At 40.3% G+C, this 26,373-nt stretch overlaps 2 protein-coding genes across 3 annotated transcripts in view; both read left to right on the top strand.

The window, feature by feature from the left end:
* The window catches only part of ntng1a (netrin g1a), a 321,235-nt gene that overhangs the window by 144,443 nt on the left and 150,419 nt on the right, over positions 1-26,373 (top strand). The window lies entirely within an intron of this gene.
* On the top strand, positions 21,789-23,107 carry prmt6 (protein arginine methyltransferase 6). The gene has a single exon (XM_044104588.1). The coding sequence runs from the start codon at positions 21,804-21,806 to the stop codon at positions 22,956-22,958; it is 1,155 nt and encodes a 384-aa protein (XP_043960523.1). The 5' UTR covers positions 21,789-21,803; the 3' UTR covers positions 22,959-23,107.

Genomic DNA, 26,373 nt, shown 5'->3' with positions numbered 1-26,373 from the left:
CTTTTTCTACAGTGTTTGTGAACATCTGGTTTCACCTGTATTTATATGCAAAGCTAAAGTAAGGCTTCCAGTTGCCGTTTGCAAAACCATGTGAAATATGCGTTTTTATTTTTTTTAACACTATGCCATATTAAACTCACACAAGGTTGCATTCCTGCATCCAATTTCCTCTAGGCATTTGTTCAGGCATTCGAGGTCTTGTTAAATTGAGAGGCCTAGTGCTGACTTCGCCGAGGTGCACCGCATGTGAAAGCATAATCCTTTTTTTTTTCTTTTCTTTTTTTTTCTTTTGTCCTCAGGACTGTCTGGTTTCCTGAGTGCAAGTACAAGTGCCGAGGGAGAGTCTGTGAGCTGTCACAGACTGCAGCCACTCACAACAATTGTCTTCTCAAGTAGAGAAGTCTTCAAAAGACTCTGTGGCAAAACTAATGTGAACAGTTATTTTATTGGTATGCCCCTGTGGTTCTCACACAAACGCATACAGATACCTCAAAAGCAAATCCGGGGTCGGCGAGGCACACAAAGGACTTTTGACGACAAGAAAAAAAAAAAAGCACCAAACGTAGGACAATTTTTTTTGTCTTGTTTTGTTTTTATTGGAGCTTTGATCCCCTTTCAGGATTAGATCTACAAACACGGCTGATAATTCACAGCACAGCAGCTGAGCTGGGCAATGCTGTGTGTCCAGTTCATATGCGGGGAGAAACATGGAACTAAAGAAAACTTAAGTTTGTTAGTTTCATGCAGAGTTCTTTGCTGTCATGTTAAGCATTAGGATGTTTCCTCACTGTTTTGATATGACTTGTTGAGAGTTCAGGCTGTGACTAGTTTCAGAGTAGTTCCAGTTAATCATCGGGGGACAGAACTGGACCCCTTTTCACTCTTTCTCAGGTGTTGTGTCCTTAGGCGGATACCTTCCTGGTATTTCACCTTCCTTCTCTGCTATTGGTGGTCAGATTCTTGGCGGCACTGATTGTCAGACAGTCTCGCTTTTGTCAGTCTGTCCCTGAGTAGTTGTGGCTACAATGTAGCTTATTGTTAGCATGTGCATGAATGGATGAGGAAATGATTGTAGCGTAAAGCGCTTTGGAGTACTTGATAAAAAGCTATACAAAAGCGGGCCTTTTAACGCTAATAGAAATGTTCTCTTCCTTCATAAACTAAGAATGTTGTAAAGTTTAATTATTAAGTTTAATTACTGCTCTCCCAGCACCAACAGCTGTCTAGTCGCAGCATAGAGGCAGCAAACAGGCAGCCAATATAGTCTCTCTCTTTTCCTGTGACTGTCAGAGTGTAAAACATTATGCCTGCCTGGAAAAGACAGATATTTTTTAAGCTACAAAATAAAGTGCATGACTTATGGTGCAGGGCTGCACAGTGGCAAAGTTGGTAGAGCTGTTTCCTTGCAGCAAGAAGGTCCTGGGTTCGATTCCCGGCCCGGGGTCTTTCTGCATGGAGTTTGCATGTTCTCCCTGTGCATTGTGGGAGAACCCGGAGAGAACGGTCCAAAAACATGACTGTCAGGTTAATTGGTCTCTCTAAATTCTCCCTAGGTGTGAGTGTGTGTGTGAATGGTTGTGTGTCTCTGTGTTGCCCTGCGACAGTCTGACGACCTGTCCAAGGTGAACCCCGCCTCTCGCCCGGAACGTAGCTGGAGATCGGCACCAGCAACCCTCCTGACCCCATTAGGGACAAAGGTGAACAGAAAATGGATGGATGGATGCATGGATGGACTTATGGTGCAATTTTACATGCCGTGGAGACAAAAACAACCTGTGATTTTGATCAAATTGGTCTACCAAAGACATAAAATGTAGCAAGAGTTAAATATGCTTTGTAATTTCAATAACAGTCATTTCTAAAAAAAATTAATCGGGGCTAGATACTTTGGAATCAGGTCTCTGCATAATAAACAATGTGACGCTGTGATGCGTCAAAAAGAAAGGAAGAAAGAAAATTTGAGTTTTCGGAAGAAAAAAAAACAAAAAAACAGCTAAATATTGTCATCTGATGGTCTTGCTGACTTCGACTGCTGTTACGTTTGCACAAATTGTGCAAAAACATTTCAAAACTGCACACCTTAAATGAAGGAGTTATGCATCAGCTATTCGTCCTCTACTGCTGAAATTCATCCAGATGCCTTGGCTTCAGCTGCTGCAGTGTGGATATCGCAAGAGATCAAAAGAGCAACACTTTAGCCGACACCAGTGAGCTGCCCCGGCATAGATATAGATGCACCGACCTCTCGCTATAATTTTCTGGTAGAGAAAGACGGACTGCCATCCGCTTTGAGAGCAGACGAGGAAAAGCTGACGGCTTCGCATGCATTTGGACGCGGCCCAGAATTTGGAGTGAAAGCTGCCAGACAACGATCTCCAAGAGCTTTTCAAATGCAAACATTTCAAGAAAGCGCCGCCTGCCATGCAGGTCATTGTCACAGACGGGCTTTTTGTTCAAGCCGCTCCTCCTGTGGGTTGTTCACTATGCATGGCCCTCAGGAGTTCCAGCGCATGCAAAAGAGAAGGGAACAAAAAACGCGTAAGCTGGCATTTTTCATCTGTTTGCAAGCCTCCTTTTTTTTTTTCTTTTTTTTTTGGGAGCAAAAAAGAAAAAGTAAATGCTTTGCTGAATTCAATACTGTATATGCGCGCAACCAGACGCTCACTTTTCTTGTGTTACAGCTGGGAAAACGAGAAGAGCTTTCGCCGCCGCTCGTTTGGCTTAGAAATTTTTCAAATTCACGCAGCGATTTGCAGATCCCGAAGCCGATTAAAATGGCAGCGGACGCAGTGACGCCTTTAGTGCATCCCCGGCACGACATTTTCCCCGCAGTCGATTACTGACTTCCTGTCCTCTTTAATCAGGCGACACAGAGGAGTATTGAGCAGTCGCTAATGTCCTTCCGGGAGTAGGTGACATCTTTCATCTAGGAATCGCACGTGTCATATTTCCTTCGCTTTTACGAAGGTGTGTTAAGTTAGTATGGTTTACGGTGGAGTAACAGCCACACCACTTCAAAAATATGAGCTGTTGGTGCAATGCAGTCAGCCGGCTAAAAGCCCCATGATGGTGGTAGGCTTGAAAGCACTGACAGAAAATGACACACACTGCAGAGTGGAAGCGTAATGACTCTGTAACACACACGCACACGCAATCACACATACTAATCCCTTACTGGTTTTACATTTTATTCTAAACATCAGCAAACTGTGCGTTGATGTATGTATTAAAGTTCGGTTCGGTATTCACAAATGTTTCTGTGGAACTCGACTCCTACTTGTTTAAATCGTATCTACTTGCTGATTTCTCATAGAAAATATCTTAAATATTGTAAAGGAAATGCAGTGTTGATAGCTGAAATGCCTACCGCAGTGCTACATGCTAACAGGAGCAGCGTTTATTTTCCATGGATTGGTAAGAACACATACTGTAGATGTTAGCTTCTGCGGTAGTGCTAAGATAATGGATTTTGTCCATATTAATGCACATCAAGCCATCTTTCTGATGTATGAACTTTTAAGTTTCGCATAACAATTTGTGTGCCAACTGTGGCCCCTAACCCCTGTGAATATCAGGGCGATTTTATTGATGTATTTATTATTTACCACACACATATCAGTGGAAGGTGGGGTAAGTTGGTAGGTAGATAAAGTCTTGCTAATTAAGGAGGCAGTATACTACTATGGAAAGAGTTTTGCTTTGTTTATCTTTGCCAAAGGATCTGGTTACTTTCTAATTATTTTAGAATCTCATTAACCGTTATACAAGTCTGGTTTTTTATTTATTCCTTTCCAAATGCAATCTGGATGATATTGTCAAGTATGTCAGTGTTTTGGAGGGAGGACGGGTAGACGTATTTCATTATTTTAGCTATTCCAAATTCTTACATACTTTGGTAACATTTTATTTGAAGACGTGTGCATAAGACTGGCATAATATTGTCAGAAACATAATTTTAAAAAACCTTTTATGAACATGAAGGAGTCTTTATGAATGTTTAGGACTGTTGTCATGAAGTGTCATTCTGTAAATAATGACACTTTTAATGCAAAGTTGACATTTTAGTTTTTTTTTATCCAAAGTTTTAATGGAACTTTGGATTAAAGGTGTCATTATTTACCAAATGACACTTCAGGACAACAGTCATCATCATTTATGAAGTCTCATTTATGTTCTTGGTTTGTTTATGTCATGTTTATGACAGTCTCAGGTCAGTCTTATGCACACCCCTTCAAATATAGTGTTACCCATATTTCATTAAGTTGAAAGAATTGTCTGAGAAGCTAGTAAGGTCTTTTCACTATTGGAAAATTGAACTTGTGCAACAATTAGAGCAAGCAGCAAAGGACTGCAGTGTGTATGAATCTACGGGGAACTCGTATGGAGTTGATAAATATTATCCAAGCAATTGTGAAGAACAGAGGTGCAGAAATGTTTTTTTTTTAATCATTTAGGGTTTGAATTTGCATCATGTTTTGTTTCTCAGTTTGTTTGGGTTTGTTTTTTTTTGGGAAGAATATGTTTTGGTTTCAGGGATAAATTTGCTCTGTTTGCTGCACAAACAGAGGCAGTAGGACAGGAAATCATCACCAACCAAACAAAGGTTCAGTCAAATCAGGCAAATTAGTCACCTTGAAGGAAAGCAGAGAGCCTGTGGCATGTGCAGGACCATTATCAGGATGGTCCTGCACATTATATCCTTATAATGGGTGTGCAGGACACCCTGCACACAGGAAGAGACAGGACCGCGCACAAAGGGAGGAAACTTGTGGGTTTGACCGCTCACGTTGTTCATTTGCTGATTACACAGCATGGCTGAACGTCTTTATGTCGCCTCATTAGCATGACAATACAGAGGGATTAAAAATGACTAATGCAGCTGATCAGATATGTTTGGAAGTAGGGTGTAGCAACACCAGAGCTCAGCCACTTTTACCGCATTACAAACTGCGCTGCATGAAATCCTCCTGAGTCCATTTATTGAAGCTCAGCGATCCGATGGAGCTCGCTCCTCCACGATTCCGCCAGATAAAGACACAAAGCGAAGCTTGGAATATATTTTTACTATAAATAATTTTTCTGTATTTTTCTTTTTTTTTTTTTCCTTTTTTTATAGTGATTTGTTTTCTCAGTTTAACATCACAAGAAAATAGTGGAAAGGTTGAGTGGATAATGGCTGGCAAATTTGTTCCCGTTGTTGGAGCCATGGAGACGCTGCGGAGCCCTTTCAACAAGGGGATTCATTAAAGCAGCGATTCATTTGGCTGTTGGCGAGGTCTCATTATGTGTGGCGACAAAGGCTGCCGCCATGTTCATGGAGTCATTCGGCATGTTTCCACTGCAGCGGGGCCAAATAACTCAAAACACAACAGGCTGTTAAGGAATTCTATCATGCATAGAGTATAGCAGCTATATTTACCAAAGCTTTTCTGCAGACCTCTTCTTTCAGAAGTTTTCGTTGTCTCTGAAAAAACTAAAGTAAGTTAAGGAGTGGTTCAAAAGCTTTGACAGCTTGTCCCGCTTTATCAGATCTCTCATCCAAAAATTTTAGAACATCTCACCGTGTAAGGGTTGTGACGACTAATTGGTGTGTCACGACTAATCCTCAGATTTACTGAGGATAAATAAAAGCCAGAAGCACATGTGAATATGAAGTTAAAGACAACATGGAGTCAGTGAATGCAAAGCCGTCATAGCATAGACTCAAAAGTATTCATGGTTCTGGCAGATTTACGTTTAGAATGAGTTTCATTCAACTAACGTTCAGACCGAACGCGAATTAAGCGTCAGGAGCGTCTGGTTTACGTTCAGTGTCTATGTGGACGCAAGTCGACATGGACGTGGTGCATTTCGCGCATCCAGCGCTGTGTGGTTGAAGCATTTTGAGCGTTCTGAGCTTTCGACGTAGGTCCAACGTGTCTAATGCAGCCGGTGCTGGAGTTGGAAAATCTGTACTTGTGCCGCTGAACGTGGAGCGTCAACCAAAAAGACTCTGCTACGTGTGTCACCTTCAGTGTCATCCACCATTATGCAGGGAGAATGGCAACAGAAAACAAAGGCTCATTCCAACACATGTCTAGAGTGATTTTGACGCCAGTCTAGAGCAAAAGGTCAAGAGTCTGACTTCAATTTGCACATGCGTCCAACTTGAGGGTTCAAACGTGTTTTGGCCACGCGAAACACGTTTGGTTTGAATGCAGCATAAGGGTTCCTTCACACTAGTCCTGTTTAGTCCACTTTAATCAAACTCTTGTTCACTTGTCTAGAAAGTCCGGTTCGTTTGATGAGGCGTTTGCAGGCGAACGCTCATCCACCTACAGATCTAGGTTTCATTTAGTTTCAAGTGAACTCTGGTGGTGTTTGAAAGCATACGTGAATGCAGGTGGACCGGAGATCACTCCAGAAGCAGGAAGTAAACTGTAACCCAGGGCATTTTGGGTAAATACAGCCAAAACAAATGTGTAGGTCTACCGCTCAAATCCAGTCCTCAGGCCCCCCTGTTTTAATACATGTTTTAAGATGCGTCTCTGTTCCAGAACAGCTCATTCAAAATGACTGCATGGCCATCAAGAACTGCAGAAGTCTGTTAATCGCCAAAATATTAAATTCAGGTGTGTGGCAGAAGGGAAACACCTAAAACAAGCAGGGCCGGGGGGGCGTGAGGACGGGAATTGAGAAACACCGCGCCAGCGGGAGAAATGGCTCGTAATCTTTCACCAAAGATGACAGGGAAATCCTACAACCGCGCGAATCTGTCGCGACTCCGTTTGTGTTGACAATTTATGAAGAAGGAAGTTGTGTTTTTGGATACAAAAACCTCTTGCTCAGAGGTTTTTGTATCATTTTCCTCTGTGGTTGTTGCAGCGCCACCACATGCAGAGAGGGAAACAGGCTTCTCAATTGTTTGAATCATTTGACAGAGTGCAGTGAGAAAACCACAGCTGGAAATGTGACAAATGCTGCAATACCAGACAATCAGGGGTGAAAACACCTTAAGATGTTTGCTTCTGATTAGAACTGACAACCCAAAAGACAATGAGCAATTTTTAAATAAAATAAAAGGAGTTCTTTAAACATACCAAAAACGTATACCCTTCTCATGATCAGCAGACTTGTGCATGTCTCCACTCCTGTCGCCTAGTGACCGCTGGAGATGACCACCTGCCCCATGAAACCTGCATGGATAAGTTATTACTGAAATAGATTTTAATAATGCTTTTCTCAACGAAAAACTGAAAAAAAAATAATTAGCTTTTCTTATTGCAAGTAATAACATTGTGCCTGCACATAACAAGCAAAACCAACAAGTGCTTATTCATCACTTTGTTTAAAAAAAAAAAAAAAAGAGAGAAATTTGCGCTGGAATGTTTTCATTAAGGCTGGTGCTGACAGCTGCATTTGACCCAGACTAAGAAATACAATTTAACCAGTTTCAGCCAAGGTAAGAATGCTGAACTGAAGCATTTTGTGTTTCTAAAAAAAAAAATAAAATAAAGTTCCTATTGGTCAGAACCAAGCACCATTCGGAGCCATTATCATTGATAACAAATACCAGGTAAGTTGCTGCCAGGATGACACAGTTTAATTAGAAATCTAAAGTGAAACTGTGCTGCATTTGGGTACCTTTTGAATAATTTTATACTTCTTCACAGTGCACTCCTCTCTTTTTTTTCTTTAGTTTGTGTCCAAACTTTGAGTTGGTGGGGTTTGAACTGAGAGCCTACGAAATTCAGTACAATTTTGACATTCCTGAGCGCGGTTAGGTAAGATTCAGGTTTGATCCTGCAGGCGAGATGATCGCGTGGTGGTTAGTGCTTTCGCCTTACGGTCAGTGTCCAGCTAAGATCATATGGGGGAACGTGAAGGTTAACTGGGGATTAAAAATTTATCAAAGAAATATTTGAACTCACGTTTTAGACTCGGACGCTCTTTCCAGAACTTTCTTCTTTCCCCCCTCAGGTTTCATCCAGAAACTTTGCTATGAACCTGGTCAAAGCAACTTTTAGCAACGTGCTGATGGGAAAGCACAGAAGTGTGGTTCCAGTGGTATTTTCTTGAGTATGTTTTTTTTTAAAAAGAAAGAAAAGTGGTTGGACATATGCACAAGAGAGCACATCGATAAACCAGCTGACAAAATATCTCACCACAGGTTTGCCACGAGTGAAATACTCCAGCATACCAAGAAGCCAAAGGGTGACATCTCAGAGCAAACTGGAACTGCCAAATCCCTCCGGCAACCAACAGCAATAAAATAATTTGTTTCTGTAAATTAGTCAAGAAATTATTCAGTTCAATTCAGTTCAAGTTTATTTCATCCAGGACAGAACAGTAAACAATGTTTTATGCTAAAAACAAAGCAACCGTTCGAAGAAAGATGTGGCTAGCTTTTCTAGCCACAAGCTAAAAGGCAAACCCAGTCCTGATGTTTTTACTGTTCACGAGGTACGAAGAAAACATTTATATAATAAATGTTACCTATCAAGTAAAAAACATGATATTGCAACACAGAGATACAGTATTTACTGAAACATACATTTTTGTCTGTTCAATTTATGCACCACAAGTCTGCATCTTGTGAAATGGGAGAAAAGACCAAGTAACAGTCTTTGGCGCTGGGACAAGGCATCATATTTTTACGATACTTTGAGTAACCATGTATATTATTTTTCCCCATTTTTAAGGAATTACCATGTGGGGGTAAAACTTTAATACTTTGCGTACCCCAATTAGGAAAATAATGTTAAAAGGGAGTTGATCAGAATATAATGTCAATACGCCAAACACGTATTGACATTTTATCAATACGTGTGACTATTTAACGCTCATAAAATGATGACGTTCACACAGTTACACAATTATGAACAATTCAACCTTTTAAGAAAAAGAAAAAAAAAAAACGGTAAAACATAAATTATTATCCCTCAGTTGGAGCCACTCCGATCCAATCCAGCGAATCTTCGTCAGTGAAGACAGAGCGTCTGCATAAAGTGAGCAGATCGATACCTACAAGATGTGGAACCATGTTTTTTGCATGGTGAATGCTCATCAAAATGAAGGTGACTTAAAATATAAACACAATATGCACATGCATGCTATGAACAAACCTTTTTTATTTAGAATCTGAAAAATAAAATATAAATTATCATTCATTTGTCTTGTCAGACACAAAGTTAATCACTTCATGTATTCTTTAATCTTCCTTTGTCAGTGAATTTGACCATGTTGATAGGAATATCACATAATAAACAACTGTTTCCCTCATATAGTTACTGAAATCTTGACTTTCATGCCTTCACATTCAAGGTGCATTTGCCATAGAAATAAGGGTGAGGCCTGTTCAGAAACAAAGACAAAAAGGATATATTAATTTCAAGGAAGCATTAATTAGCTATTAGTAAAATTAATATGCTGTTGTACTTTAGGCAGAGAAACATTCGTTATGCAATTTCATTTATTTGGTTTATTTCTGTAGGCACCAGTGGTGTTGAGTACTAAAAATAGGGTACAGAAGCTTATTTACAATGTTGGCTACTGTTTAGAGACATACAATATTTAAAATGGAGATGCAAAAACCGACATGAATAAGAACGCTAAGGCGTCCCGATGTACTGTATGTTATTGCAGTTCGAATAGGTTACATCCATCCATCCATCCATTTTCTATACACCCTTCGTCCCTAATGGGGTCGGGAGGGTTGCTGGTGCCAATCCCCAGGTAACGTTCCGGGCGAGAGGCGGGGTTCAGTCTGTCGCAGTCGAATAGGTTACAATTCTGTCAAAATCTAAAATTTTTAGTCCTGAAAGAGAAACCAAAATAAGACAAAACAAAAATGTGTTTCTTTGTGCTACGATGTATCGAATGAACTAATTGAACAATTGAGGCAAGGCGGAAACTTTCAGCTTTTTTTTTTTGTCTCCTTCTCCTGCCCCCCCATCCGGCTCACATTGGGCAACATTGTTTTTTGAGACGGAAAATGCCAGCATGAGTTCCCATTGATTTATTGCATAAACACAGGTTCACTGGGAGTGTGCTGCGGCCCTGCCTGCAATTTCCCTCGGTCTCGTGCCGAACAATGCTGGAAAACAAGCTAAGCTCCAGGGGTAGGGTAGGGCAGGGGAACGGTGAGGAGAGGCGAGTTGGGGTGAGTTTTCTACAGCCTTTGAAGGAAACTTGATCTGGCTGAATGTTTCCTTATTATGCTGCTAATAAAACAGAGAAAAAGTGGTGAGTGGCGCTCAGGCTCTTACTTACAGCTTATTAGCAAGATACAGCGGGACATGACATAGCTCCACGCTGCGCTGCCTGCCATCACCCCTGCATCCAGGGACCTCGACGTACAACAATCCTGTCATCTGGAGCAGATTGTACGTCTTTGCACTTCTCTTCTACGCGTTGTGGCAAACCCCTTACTGGTTCTCCAGGGACAATGAATGGCCAGTTTTCACTAAATGTCCTGTTCAGTGGGCCAGAGTTGCTATTTAGGAATGTAGTGTAATGTCCCCTCAGGCACTCGCTGCCTTGCCAATTAGGCGACAGAGCGAAGGTACTTGTGCAGAGCATTGCTTTAGATAGATGATGTAATCGTTTGGAAATAAGTACATAGTCAAGTGGCTCTACCTGAGCAGCGGCAAGTATGCTGTTGCCAAGATAACCTGGTCCTGACTGGGAAAACGTTTGTTACAACTGCAGTTTCCAAGCCGAGCTTCTGCATTCTGCATCCCTCTCCGACGTCTCCCTGACTCAGCTCCTTCAGACTAGCCAGCACCAATTAGCAAACATCTGCCGAGCTCATTGTATGACCTATTTCTGACGATGGACGTTTACATGTGCTTGTTCGAAGAATGTGGTTGCGATGACTTCCTGAAGGGTTGAGGATTAGAACAGAGCTAGAGCTTCTTAAAGAGACAGAGACTCAATTTAAAGGTGTTAAATTACATAGTCTAATTTCTAATAAGCCATATTTGATATGCAAAAATGTTATAACAACTGAAAGTGATATAATTACTTGATTGTGCTATAAACTGATGCTATGTGGCAAGAAAACATATAACACCGCAAATAATTTCACAAATAATGTTTTGTACCGTACCGAGCTTTAGCTGACTTGTAAAAGAGAATCGCTTAAAATGTCAGACTCTAGATGTCAATTCACTTCATAATAATAGAGCACACTGGAATACATCTGTATGCTGTAATTGTAGCCTAGCGCTTTGATGTCATTCATAATTATCTAAAGTGGCAAAAAAATATCCAGAAGGTGGCTAAAATTCAATCTTGCTACAGATTGATTTTGTTAACGCTTCGTGTTTGCCGCACGCCCGTCGCTTCTCATCCAAAGTGAGGTCGAAATCAGATTTCCCCAGCTCCAATGGTCAAACTATGATCTCAGGAAAGCATAACAGCTGATTCCAGAGATGTTCTGTCTGTGGACAAGGATCAGAGAGGCGACAAGGAACGGCTGATCTATACCAACACAACATTGAAGCCGGGATGTTGTGCTGCTCCCTTTAATCTCCCATGGCAACCATTCGGGTTGGAAAACGCTTGCTACAACTCAGTTTATCTCAGGGCTTCCAATGGCAAGGCCACGTTTGACATAAACGCTTTATTTGAAATGTAAACCAGGAAACGTAAAACTAAACATTCGTATTTTGACTTTTTGTTTTTCTTCCAAAGATTTTTCATCGCTTGCTGCCGATTCAACTTGTAATACGCAGTTCTATTCAATAAATTAGAACATGCGTCCCAATGAGTCTCGTTTGTCGGATTAACAGTACCTTTTGAAAATAGCAACCTTTAAACCTTAAAATAGATTTTCAATTGGTTTTCATTAATTAAACAGAAAATCATAATTATCAGAAATTAAGGCTGCCAAACATCCAACTATGTCGTTAATCTATATAACAAGTTTCATGTAGTGATAAAATTCCTAAAATAAATCAGCCTTTCAATTAATATTCTAATTTATCGGGTAGGTTTGTATTAAGAAATGCTTACATTTCGCCGGAGAAGATTTTGTCAGTTGAACGACAAAATCCTACCATCTTCCCCCACTTGTTTTAAGTTTTGCAAAAACATCGACTTCATCTGAATCACCCAAAGTTCTTCGCAGATTTAAAGCAACACATATTCCTCCGCAGTGGCAGGCGATCAACCTCAGCTCTGGTTTACACAAACAGAACCGGGGGAACTTATTTTAATCAGATAGACATTCTGCAGGCGAGCGCGGACCGAAATCCTTTATCTGTCCACTTACGGTCTTTAATTTCACAATTCCATCTGAACAGTGGGAAGGCTGTGGACGGATCAATGTGTGCAATTAGACACACACAGCCTTGCAATTAGCAGTTGTGCTAATGTGCTTTAATGGATTTTCTGATTTGGTTGGAGGAAAGCAATACTGTACAGCTAAATCTCTCACCGTCCGCCCTCAGTCAGCGGCTCTCTGATAATGCAGCTGGGTAAGAGTAAAGCACAAAGTAGTATCGCTTCATTCAGGAGAAAAAAACAAAAAAGGCTTATTTTATTGCGCGACCTCGGATCGGTTTTAATTTTTAAATTAAAAGCACAAATTCTTCAAACAATGTCGATCCGTTGGGTCGTCCATCTGCCTGCCGTTAAAAGTGACAATGGCACGCTTGTGTGCACTAACCCTGCCAGGATGTGATTTTCTCCGGAATACAAAAGACACATTGGGGACGAATACAGTACAAGCTGGTGCAATTGTTCTACACATCCTTCTAAGCAGGGACAGATGTGATCTGACCCGTCGACAGGATTTCATTTGAAGCAACGCAGTTGATCAGTCGGCCATCGCAGCGGGGGGATCACCAGCCTCATGAAGGGAAGGACTCTAATAATGAAGAAAGTGGTGGTTTTCCAGAAACATTTCAGCTAAAAAAGGACCTTGATTTGCTTTTTTCGAGCTGTGAACTGGTAAATATCTACATCGAGAGTTCAGAAATCAATATTTGGTGGGGTAACCATGAGGCTTTCAATGGGGTTCAGTTCAATGGTTTCCAGAGCTGTATAAAAATTCAACTGTGAATTGGTATTTAAAAACTTTTTCTTTTCTTTTTTGTTGTTGTTGTTTGGTTCCGGTACCTGGGTATGAAACAGATCCCCAATCAAATCAAAAATAACCTTTTGTTGCTTGACTCATAAAACTTTTAAGTTATTTCATATCATTGGTTGTTGAAGCAGGTTCGCCCTCGGCAGATGTTAGCAGTCACACAGTGGGGAGGAAATGTGATCCAGTAGGTGGCACCATTTTGCACGTGACGAGTCGCGTTCGAAACGACCTCAACGCCTAAAGGTGTTTTGGTTTTTGTTTACTTTAATGCCTCTGTGTAATGTTTTGTGTCTAAACTACTTTTTACTCTTTGAGTGGTTGTGTATTCTGGAAAATATTTTTAGGAGTTCAAATTTTTCATGAAGTCAAAGATTTTGGTTTGATTTTCTTTTTGAGGGCAGCGGAACAAACAAAGAAAAAGTTACTAGTCGAGAAAGATATACTGCTGCATCCAATTAGAGCAAGAAAATAATTCATTTGGGCATTTTTTACATTTTCATTAGGGTTGTCAACATGAACTATTTTAAAAGGCCTCCCTGCTGCGGAGGGATACCTTGCTGGAATCAGCGCGTTACACGGTCTTGCACTGCGGTCAACAATGCAGAGTTGCAAACGTGAGTTTCTTTGCTGCATGCCTTTCCTTCTGTAGATTACTATTAAAGAAGTCTACTAGCGCCAAAAGAATCTTACAAATAAAAAGTACAACTAAACAAAATACTGTGATGGATGTTTGGATAAAGCCAACGTTAGCCTGTTTACTGCAACGGTGAACTGTCTTTCCACAACCAGCTTGTAAGTTAACATTTCTAATTTACGTTTGAAACAAAATGACTCTTTAAAAAAACAAAACAAAAAAAAAACCCTCTTGAATATAAAAACCTGGAAAACTGACATGTTTGGTTGGAGACAGTAAAGCATTTTTTTTTCATTTACATTTCAAGCTTACAAAGTTAATCACAGCGCTGATTTTTGATTTTTATGATTGAACGATTGACGACTCCAGTTTCCATCTTCGCAACATTGTGTCCTTAAAAGTTCTCCGGTGCTCATTTGCTTTTCTCCGTCTGGTTTTCCACTCAGAAGAGTGTCATGGAAAAATTACAATAAGGTCACATCTGCTAGTCATGCCATATGAAATGCTTATGAACTCTCACCAAAAGAACTATTTGGGTTACAGGTGGAAGGTTGGAAGTTGTTTTCTACAGCTGCATCAGAACCAGACTGTCTCTCCACTTGTTGTTAATTCTTTGTCTTTGGTATAAAACTCATGTGTTGTCCCGGCCTGACAGAGCTTGGCCAGGTTTTAATCCAGACTAGCTTCATTACTGATTGTCTATGAGCTCTCTGTATTGTGCGTAATATATGAATAAGCCTGATTGAGTGATTTCACCTGAACGGTGCTTGGAAATAGTTTTTTTTTTTCCACTCAGAAGAGGATAGCTTAAAAGAAAAAAAAAAAAAGACAGCAGTTACCTTTCATAATATGCAGCATAATAGCTTTAATGGCGTGGCATAAAAGGTTGTTTGCATGTGCTTCCTCTTTCAAGAAAACTGAGGATTGATTTGGGGTAAATAAAGCTTTATCTGCCAGCGCCGGTGACCCGTACTGTATTATCTGCACTGTTTGTGTCTGTGTGTGTCTGCAGCTGTCTGTTCAGATTAACCCTCCTCTGTCAGGCTCTGACTAACAGGTTTTCCCCTCCTCACTCTTGTCTGGTGAAGAAGCACAGCGCCCTAACGCAAAGCGAACACAGCCGTCTGTCCCCTGAAAAATCATCGATTTTTTTTTTTTTTTTTTTTTTTTGGTTTTCTTTTTTCGTTTTTTTTTTTTACTCCGCAGCGCCCAAGGTCAGCCCCGAAGAACAAACCGGGAGGATCTTATCACCTCAGAAGAACAGGCCCTCCTCTCGAGTCCATTTATCGAAAGGGAAAATAAACACAAATGAAGTTGAGAGCGCTCCACCGTGTGACGTGGTGCCACCTTAGCAAAGCAATGAATAAGTAAGCACTCAGACTGCGCCGAAAATTGCTCAATGTGTCCTGATATCGCATCTCTTTTACATTTTTGCCATTCCTGCCGTTCGCAAGTTGTCAGTGTTTTCAAATTGCCCTTTGTTTATCTGCTTGTTTTTTGGGGGGTAAATATGGTTTATAATTTCCAGATTCAGCACGTAGTCATTTCTCAGAATATTAATGCAGCCATAGACGTAAGGAAAGAAAAAAAAATCACAAAGCAGGAATTAATCTGTAGGTTATGCAGGATGTTTCCCTGCAGATGTGAAATTTCCTTTTTTAACATCCACGTGTAATTCTGAACAAATGACCAAACTACGATTCTCTTTGGCTAAAAGGATTGATCCTGTGTCTAAGAAAAAAAAAAAAAAAAGTCTTTCTGCATATTAGCAGCTTTTTGCCCTTTGCCACGAGTTGCGTGCTTGCTGCGCATCATAAGAGAATTATAGGGCTTTCAGGGAAAATTACAGAAGGTGAGATTAAATTTTTGTTGGATTTTTAATGGTCTATGATCAAATTGGAGACGATCACTCTTGTCCTGATTTAATATTGACAGAAAGAAAGGTGTCAAGAACCTCCGTTGAGAAGCCATAACTTTGAAGTATTTTAGAATGTAATGGGAATATTTACAATTTGTGAGATTAAGGATCTGGTCCACTTCACCGGCGAAGCTGGGAACTGTTCACCTTGATACTCTCATTGGTTCTCAGTTTTCTTAAAAAAATAAAGCTAAAAATAACAAATAAAAAAAACACATAAAAAAATATCACTTTGGACTTTCCTCAACTTGTACTAAAGCTCTATAGTCTCCCGCTAGGAACTTTATTTCCAAATGAAATAGAAATTGTACCAATTTCTTTCGCTTTACAATCTTTTTTTTCTCAGTAACTCAAGTAAAATCTTTTTGATTTTATATTATATCACACATTTGTGTGCGTGTGTGTGTGTGTGTGCTCCCCTGAACCTTTGACCAAGATTTCTCATGGTAAACCATCTTGTTTGCACCTTTTTTCCTTCCACCAAACTTTCCATTAAAACAGTTGGACTCCGCATTAACACTTCGGCAATTATCTGTTTTTGTTTGGCAATGACCATTATTCTGTTAGGTTCACTTTTTGAAGAGAATTAGAGGAATAAATTAACTTTTGAAGGATTTTCAAATTTACTGAGGCGCTCCTGTGGACGCTCTGAAACATTCGCAAACATTCATAGTCATCGTCTAAACAACTAAACACCAGTAATCCATAAAACGGCGTTTGGCGTATTTATTCCTGGGGTGCGTTTTCCAACATTTACGAGCTCCACCAATCAGTAGCTCCGTATAGATTAGCGATACATTTTGCTTTCAACACCCATAAAGTCAAACCCTCACCGTTTCAATACAATCCACATGTATAGCTTTTATTTAGAAAGTGCTCAAGTGTTCTTCCCAAAATGTCAAACCATGACCCCAAAGACTGACAGATCAATCTTTTATTTCTTTTCTTTTTTTTTCAAAGTTTTATTCTCTTTTGTCTCCAGGACAACGCAAGGTCTTTTACTTTCAAGCTGTTTTTGAAAATAAGAAGAGCTTGGATTTCTGCTCAGAGAGTTTTTAATAGAATGAGCACAGACTCTCCTCCTCAAATAACCAACATTATATAAAGAACAAAAAAAAAAAAAGGACAATATCACCAGTTTGTAAACTGCATAATGCGTCTGTCAGGGAGTCGGCATTATGACCCCGTGCTGCAGCCATAATTCCTGTCATGTGCAGGTTGTACTTAGTAATTTAATCTAATTGCAGGCTAATGTAACAGATACTTGTGAAGCATAGGGGAAAGGAATCGCAAGGGGAACGGGGCAGGGGGGAGGAGGGGATGTAATTAACGAGCTGATTACTGGGAGTCTGAAATGACAGGTCAAGATCCTGATTGGTCGAACGGAAGAATGGTGGGTCTGAGATGTTTTCACCACCAAATCGAAGGAAACTCCTGGAGCTGAAAATTTTTCCTCCACCCATTGTTAAAACCTTTCCACTGATAAGCACCGGCACACACACGCACACACACACACACACACACACCGTTGTCCGTGCGGGAAGATGTCAAAGCGCAAAACAAGATAACACACCCTTGGAGGAAGCGTCCAAATGGATCGGCGCGTGAAACCCAGTTTTTGCTCGAGATCGGCTCTGCTTGCTGGGCGAATAAGGAGTTGAATAAAAAATGTGTGTTATGACACACCGGCATTTACAGATGCGGGCTCTGTGTCTGGCAGAGAGATATCAAAGCAGCACAATATTGATCCCCGGGAACAGGGATCAATATGAAGCCATTGCTCCTTAGTATTTGTTTCTCAGCCGCCCGCCTTCCTCTAAAATGGGTGATCATGGCTTCTAAAGTGATGGCTGAGGCCGGATACCCTCCTGCTTGTGTATGTCTTCTACACTCTGTGCCTGGCATGTACACAGATCAGGTCCAGCTTAGACACGTGTGAGTGTGAGGCGGTGTCATGGTGAGCATAAGGCCGTGCAAACCTCCAACAGTTGCTTCACTTTTACATGTATGCAACTTTATCCAGTTCAGTTCAAAAGTATTTTATTGAGCCCAAAGGGAAATTTGAATGTTGTAAATCATATTGCTTTGAAATTGTTTAAAGAGTTATTGTAGACGGCTGTGGCTGTGGGCAGGTAGGATCTCCTGTAGCGGTGTTTATTGCAGCGAATTTGAAGACGCCTCTGACTGAAGACAAGGCGTTTCTCTATGACTGTCTTATGAATGTCACTAGCGCTTACAGTCCCTTGCAAAAGTCTCTTTGAATTGTCTTCCACACTGTCATGAGCACAGAATTTTGTGTATATTTGTATTTTAATATTAGCATATTTGTACAGTGGGAGCAAAATTATGCATGCTTGAAAAATCCAAACTGCTTCCATGAAGCTTTTTGTTCTCTGATTTTCTGATCAGATTTATTAACACGTAGACTAAATAAAAGACATTTAACTCTAGAAATCGTTGATGTCTGACAGTTGAGGTGGATTTTTATTTTGGGATACTTAAATCAAGAGACTCTTTTCAGACTTTTATAAGTAAAAACATTTGAGAACTTTCTGCCATTTCCCTCCTGTTACGCAATTTAGTCGTAATTTCAGTTTTGTTACAAATTCCCAATGAAATACATTGAAATTTGTTGGTGTAAATTAAAATATATGAGAGAAACTTATGGGTATGATCATACCCAAACAATGTTATGCAACAACATTGTTTATTATTGTCTGCAAGAGACTCCAGAATCTTTTTTTTTTATTATTCTGACATCTTTTCATGTGGTCTGTTTTGCTTATTTCAAATATAACACCGAACAGTTTGTACACATACAAGGAGGACATCGCTCATGTCGTTTCTCATGACCTGTGTGGTTTGTTCTCATGCAGATACGTCCGAACCATGTTGCGATCCATATCTGGTTCACCTGCAGAAAGCAGCTGATTTCTCTTGACTGCAGATAAACACACGCGCGCTCACGCGCACGCATCACATCCGAGGAATAAAAGAAAGCCGCGGCCGCCGTGGTCGTCGTCTCCTTGGCAGGCGGGTGTTGGCTGCGTGTCTGGACCTGGCAGCGCTCTGGCCAAAGAGCCGGAGAGGAAGAGAGGAAAATCAACAGCTGCTTGTCTGTTTGTTCTGCAACACCTGCAAACCCCCTCCTGCCAGCTGCCTCGGTCTGTGTTTAGCGTTGGACTTATCCGTCCTATTGTATATTTACACTTTGCCTTTGCCTCGTTGTCCGTGTCCCGCGGAACGGGGCCAGCTTTGATGTTTGGCTCTTCTTTTTTTTTTTTTTTCTTTATAGATTACGCCGCGTATTATTGTGTGTCTGATTCGGCACTAAAATCGCATCCAACAGCGAGAAAGTGAGCGCTAAGAATGCAGAGTCGGTGTTTGCCACGACGAGTTTGGTCTCTTTCCCTGGATGTTTGCCTCTCTTTGATTACTCAAGCTGAAACCATATTGGCCGTTTCTCTGGTTTATAGTTTGCAATAATGAAATCCATATTGTGGATTCAAGTGCATCCAAGTACAAACACCCAGCTATCCCCAAGTCATAACACGCAGGTATTCACAATGGTTTGTGAAAGTATTCACATCCCGTGAACTTGATTTACATTATCTTTTTGTCTCATCACAGCCACCTCTGGCTGTATTTTTTGCAGGATAAGAACAAAAATTGCGATAGCACAACGCCATCACTGCCGTGTTCCGGCTGCAGTTAAAATTGCACCGAAAACTCTTCGACAATACCAGTAAACGAAGAGCATAAACCCACAAAATGAAATTGGTCGTACAAAGAAAAGTCATTTTAATAGCTTGAAAAAGTTAATATTATAAGTGGATTGTCAAAATACAACAAAAGGTGCCTTTATGTTAAAAACGAATACAGGTTTAAAAAGATCAGACACCAGCTTCTGTTAGCATTTGTAGGCAAAGGCTAATAGTTCTCTGTCATTCATGGGTTTCAGTGCTGGAACGTCTTCCAAATTGAATCAGTTTTTTCATAGATTTGAACTCAGACGACTAATGACATGATTTCCTTTTGCTTTATAGAATCCATAGTATCTTCCAAATGCTGTAGGTTTCTAGTGTTAGAGGAAGAGAGCTAGTCCCACAGCATCACTGAGCCACGGCCCACGACCATGCTCAGTGTTTGCTATGTTTGTTTTCTTCTTCACCTGCTGAGCAACAGGATACTACAGCTTCAATTTTGATTTATAATTTCACTGCAACTGTATTCTGAGATTAAATCACAATTAGGTGAACACTGTTTACCAATTATGTGGCTTTCAAATGCAGCTGCTTGTTGTTGATTTTATTTAGCAATGTCAAAGTAATGTAAAGCGGGCTAAATACAAATACATACCACTCCCTCCAGATTTGTATTTGTAAAAAAAGAAAATAAAGAATAGATAGAGGAAAACCTCATCCTCGTTCTTCTTCAACTTCATCTGCATGCAGGCCTTTGCGCAGGTTTATTGCATACATTTTCAGTAAAATACATTGAAGTGTGTAGTTTCAGTGTATCCCTTCCAGGCGCTGAACGAAGCTTTCTGTTTGTCCTGCATTTCAATCACATTCTCTTTGTCATGTGTTAAACTGGGCAGAGTTGAAAGGCACCAACCAGCCGGCATCTTCCACCTCCTCTCAACACCAGTGCTTTCTTTGTTCGGTTTTTCCTCTTCATGAAAATGGATACAGTTCCTTCTCGTTTGTCCTGCGTCTGTTTTTTTTTTTGTTTTTGTTTTTTTTTAGAGGGGGGTTGCCAAAGATCTCTGAAACGGAGTGGAGAGAGTCCCACAGGGGCTGAGCCAAGCCACAAACAGCTGTGTTCTGCCGGCTGCGCCGTTGGGGAAGGTTCTGAAATGAAAACGAGCCCTTTGTGTTCTGCAGTTACAGGACGGACACTGAAGATGTGCCATAAACATCTTTTCAGATATACGAGTGTATTGAGATACGGGTAACCTCTGAAAAGCGGCGACGTTAGGTGCCGAATCAACATTCTGATGCTGGTTTTGAAGTGTGTAGTTTTGTTTTGTTTTTTGTTTGTTTTTTTTTAAAACATAATCATTTAAAATACAGAGCAACTTTGCACCCAGTCAGATACTGATCAAAAAATTTTTTTTCCTACTATAAAGTTTGCTTAAAGTTTTTAAAATGACCATATTGTAGGAGTTGGTGGATTAAAATAAGCAAAAAATAAACAAAACCAAAGCAGGAGACCAAAAATTTGTTAACCGTATTTAGTAACTTTATCTTATTTGAATTTACCAGCTCTAGAGTCTGAAACGTCTCGACATCTAAAAATTTAAATAACAAGTAAATGTTAGCAGATTTTGCACCTATACCAATAACAGTTTATATAATTCCACCAGCAAAATATTGGATAAGTGTTGCTTCTCTGATTTCCATTACATTCGATCAAGTAGTGTTATTTTTACTCAAAAGAAGACCTTGTATCTGCCCATGCCCAGTTCAATGGTGTTGCTGAATAATTTTTGTTTTTGTTTTATTAGAACAAAATAATACAAAATATTTAATTCACAGATTTGCTTTATGATTAATTTTCATCATAAGAAGACAGACCGCACAGAAATAAAATGTGTATAGAAATCTGCTTAACAATGGGCAGATATATTTAGGAGTCTTTGCTTGTTGATGAGCATTTATTGCAAACATGAATAATCAAATCTAGCTTACATTTTTACACAACCTGTTCTGACTGCAAGAAAGTTTGGATTAATACATATAGTTGTCAAAATAAGATTTAGAAAATAAATACTACATCAGATAGATAGATAGATAGATAGATAGATAGATAGATAGATAGATAGATAGATAGATAGATAGATAGATAGATAGATAGATAGATAGATAGATAGATAGATAGATAGATAGATAGATAGATAGATAGATAGATAGATAGATAGATAGATAGATAGATAGATAGATAGATGTTGTATTATAAATATTAATGCATTGATTTTCCAAATCTTATATTGGTTGTTTTTATGTTGTTTTATAATTTTTTTCTTTTTTAGTCTTTAAAATAGAAGAATTAAGAAAACTAAGAATGCATATTTTTTGTTTTCATTATTAAAATTTTCAGGTAGGAACTCTAGTGCGCCACCTAAACGCAACTAGAATCCCGTTTGCTTGTGGTAATTGTAGTCCAGCTTTTATCGTATGGCCCTCATCATGCTCAATAAAGAACTACAAGTCCCAGATTCGACAATGCGGAAGCACCGCAACAAAGTAGTAGCAACACACGACGGTAGAAGGAGGATGTCTTATGCTGGAAAGAAGAGAAAACTAGATAAAACCCGACAGGACAGGTTTTATTTTGACAGCTATTCCGATGTGACGATACATGAAGAGATGATAGCAGACCACGTCCGGACCAGCACCTACCGGACGGCTATTTTAAAGAACAGCGAGTTGATTAGAGGTAAAGTGGTGCTGGATGTCGGAGCAGGAACCGGCGTTTTAAGCATCTTCTGCGCTCAAGCTGGCGCTAAGAAGGTGTACGCCGTGGAGGCCTGCTCCATAGCCGAGCAGGCGGTGGAAATAGTGAAGCAGAACAACGTAGAGGACGTAGTGGAAGTCATAAGAGGTACGGTGGAGACGGTGGAGCTGCCGGAGAAGGTGGAGGTGATAGTGAGCGAGTGGATGGGCTACGCTCTTCTGCACGAGTCCATGCTCAACTCGGTGCTCTACGCTCGCGACAGGTGGCTGAAGGCCGGCGGACTCATCCTGCCGAGCCGAGCCGAGATCTACATTACCCCCATAAGCGACCCAGTAGTGGAGGACCGCCTGTACTTCTGGTACACCGTCAAAGAGCAGTACGGCGTCGACATGTCCTGCATGTCCAACTTCGCTCGGAGGTGCATTAAGAATTCGGACATAACCGTGAGCCCCGTGGCTATGGAGGACGTGCTCTCCCACCCGGCCCGCTTCGCCGAGCTCGACCTGCATTCGGTGACGGCGGAGGAGCTGCGGACGGTGAAGGGCCGCTTCACGTGCGAGTCGTTCGGCTCGGCTGCGGTGAACGCTTTCTGTGTCTACTTCACGGTGACTTTTCCCTGCCCGGAAAAACCGCACTCGCTCGTTCTGTCCACGTCTCCGTTCAAGCCGGAGACCCACTGGAAGCAGGCAGTGCTGTACCTGGACTCCCCCGTGGAGGTGGTGCAGGACACGCCGGTTAGCGGAGAGGTTAGCATGTTTCCCTCCGAGGACAGCTCCAGACACATATGTATCCATGTGGACTACACTATAGGCGAGCAAAAAAGACAGTCTAAGACTTTTTCCATACCTGACTGGACCGCCGAACCTCAGCCATAGTGGGATTTTAGTATGAACTCAAACAGTTTCACCCATCTTTATACTTTCTTGCCCAAACTACTTTTGATTTTTCATATTTATAGTTCTACTCACTGGATTGATAAAGTGGTGAAAATAATGGCTGCAATAAACCTGAAACAAACCATTAACATTCAATGTTACATATGCTAAAAATCTGTCAATTTCTTATATTTACTAATTTCTTATGCCTAAAGTACCTATATATATATATATATATATATATATATATATATATATATATATATATATAAGATTTTATGCAGTTGCTACAATTTGATTTAATCAGCAGCACAGGTTTTATTCAAACATTAATGCTTATTTTAACCCAATAAAATGTTGATGAAAAAAGTCATACATGCCTAATCTTTGTGTGTAAATTTAACCTTTCAAAATGGTTTTTATGAACCGTAAGGGTCTTCTATATATTTGTGCTGTCTGTGTGTGCATCTACAACAGGAGGCTGTTTTGTTTGCCATTTTGTTCCCTATTTTGTACAGTTTTGAGAAGGAAGAGTCTGCAGTGAGTGCATCTGAGTTCACACCCGCCTTTGGGATGTTTCAGTGTCAGTGGCAACTGTCTATAAAAAGCAACTATTTACTAAGTTTACTGTGAAGAAATGGGGATATTTGAAAACGGCACCAAAAGTTTTCAGGTTCCTGTGAATGTTTTTTTTCCCAGATTTCATCTGCTTTACTAGAAATTCACTCGACTCAGTGGTGGTGGAAGCAGAAACTCACTCCATGTATGCAAAGACACAGCCTGACAGACTTCCGTCTGTAATTGTAGTAAAAACAAATTTATTTTTTTTAGAAAGTGTTGTTTCAGTGGGGCTGAAGAAAAAATATACATAACTGTTAAATAAGATGGCGATAGATTCATAAAATGGGTCGGAAGATTTGCAGTTGAGTCACGATTGGTTTCACTCAACGATTGTTCCATCTTGAACTCCTCTGTACCCGAACAGAGCTGGCACACGTTATTCCTTGCTAATACAAGTTTGACTTCTTGTAAAAATGAAGCTCCACAGACTCATCTCATCCAGAGGTCACCAACCTTTAAAAAGCAGACTGCCAGTTTTGCACTTGAACCTACTGATGGAAATTTGTCCAGAGCCAAAAAGTGAAAGGGAAGAATCTGAATTTGAATTATTTAATATGCGACCTTTCTTTGCCAGATCTAAAATCTATTAATTTTATCCAGGCTTTTAGGTTTGAGAAATAAGAAATCTCTTCTGCAAGAAAAAAAACCCAGCACACATTTGAATAGAATAGGGCCGTTTCCATTACAAAGAAAGAGCTTGCTTATAATATTAGTCTCATCGTAATTATTTTAGCTTCTGTACAGACATGACCAATTAAAATGGTCTATGTCATATTGGTTAATGGCTACAGTCCTCTGTTCTACACAATGCTCGATAGAATGAAGTTCCCAAAGTCAATATGTAAAGGCAAAAAAAATCTGTTTCACTTGTAAGAAAATCTCTAAATAAATCAAATTCTCAGATTTAGTTTCAATGTTGTGAACGCATTACAACATGGTCTCAGGTTAGACTGTCAATCCTTCACTTTACTTTGAAACTCTGGTTTGAAACGCCAACCTTATTGATGTTCATCCAAGTGAAATGACTGATCATTTTAGGCGATTCTAGTCGTTTTGGGTAAAGAAAGAACAAGATGGCAGCGTGCTTGTTTGTCCTGTTTATGTTCATAGGAAAACAATATGCAGGAAAGGTTATTTTGAGTTCATAACTTGTGTTTAAATGAGTATTTCATTCTAATACAATCGCTTTTTCATTCAGATATACAATGACTTTTTTTTATTTTTTTTTCCCCCAAATAAATTCGAACAAATAAAATTCCACCAACGTCCTGAGAATGTAACCGTGAAACGTCTGGACATGAATCTCATCTTACCTTCTGCTGGGAAAAAAGTGATCATAACTGTAACGTTGGATCAAACAGTGTTCAGCTATTTCTGTAGGTGCCTTATTATTTTGTTCTTTTGCAATATTGTGTTACTCGCAGGTCGAAGGAAGGACAACATGTTGTAACTGTAGCAGATAGCATGAACGCTGACGTAAAGCCAGGATGCACTTTTTCTCTCTTTTTTTTTTTATGGCTTCTGTCGCCTTTAAAAACTTCTGGAAACATAAAAGCAGCTCTGTGGCTAAATGTCAGAAACAGATTTGGTGTTCGAAACTTCCTACTTTATTATTTTTTCACCCAACTTCAAAATCAACAAATCAATATCTTAAAGCGGCGGTTTTCAAAGTGTGAGGCGCGCCTCCCCTGGGGGGCGCCAGAGCACTTTAGGGGAGGCGCGGTGCGAGGGAAAAAGTAAACCGGAAAAGCTATCTACTTGCTGTCTACTGATGTGAGAGAAACGTCTTTTACGCACACGATCAACTCTGTGGATTTAGGAAAAAGTTGGTACTGTGGGGTGCGCGTGTGGAGCGGGATCAGTGGAAATGTTTCCCCTTAGAGGATGTTTTGGCCAGTGATGTCAGTAACGCTTACTTGACGTCGGACCACTTTTTCAGTAACCAGTAATCTAACGCGTTGCTATTTCAAATCCAGTAGTCAGACTACAGTTACTTATCAAAATCATTTTTGCGTTATCATGCGTTACTATCTTCTTTTGTTATTTAATCAGTATTTCCTCACGCTGCCTTGTCGAGTGACCGACGCTCTATGCAACAGAAATGTAAACAATGGAGGGAGATGCGCATTTTGTTGGTGGAAAAACTGGAACTATTTTCAGTTTCTGTCGCCAAGTCCGATTATTATAAGCGGCTTTGGGCTTCATCTTTTAAAAGTCGCTAACAAGTTTAATGAGCGGCGGGTTGCGCCTTTTTGGGTTCGTTTTTGAACGTGAAGTTGCTCATTTGGGCTTGGAAATAAGCAGAGACTCAATAAATCCCAGAATTTGTCCGTCATTGAGGTAGTTTTAGTCAGTCTCTCCTTGTTCATCATTTCCCGGATGATCCGTCCCGCTGTGTCTTTGTTAATGTCAACTTAATTTATTACCTCTCAATGACATTGAGCTTCGCGTTGCGCTCCAGAAAACTAAAATATCGAAACCAATATGAACAGCGCAATAAACGTGAAAACAGCCACGAATAAACGTGTCCGTAGTTGGCAATAGTTATAATGGCAAGTGCTGACTAGCACCGTTATAATTATTAATATTACGGTAAGTGTCGCAGCCATCTGAGCTGTGGAGCTGCAGGAGGAGCTCTGTGCGCTGCGACATCAAACTCAGGGGCGTAACGCAGAACCTGGAGGCTGGGGAGATGGCAGCGTGCTTGTTTGTCCTGTTTGAGTTTTCCAGACAACAGTGGACCACACAAATTACTCATGTTTTTTATTTTTGTACAATCTCCTCTTCAGTTCAA

Source organism: Gambusia affinis, linkage group LG21, assembly GCF_019740435.1.
Source record: "Gambusia affinis linkage group LG21, SWU_Gaff_1.0, whole genome shotgun sequence".
Taxonomy (NCBI): Eukaryota; Metazoa; Chordata; class Actinopteri; order Cyprinodontiformes; family Poeciliidae; genus Gambusia; species Gambusia affinis.
The sequence above is the reverse complement of the archived record's forward strand: the minus strand, read 5'-3'. Positions and strand labels throughout refer to the sequence as shown.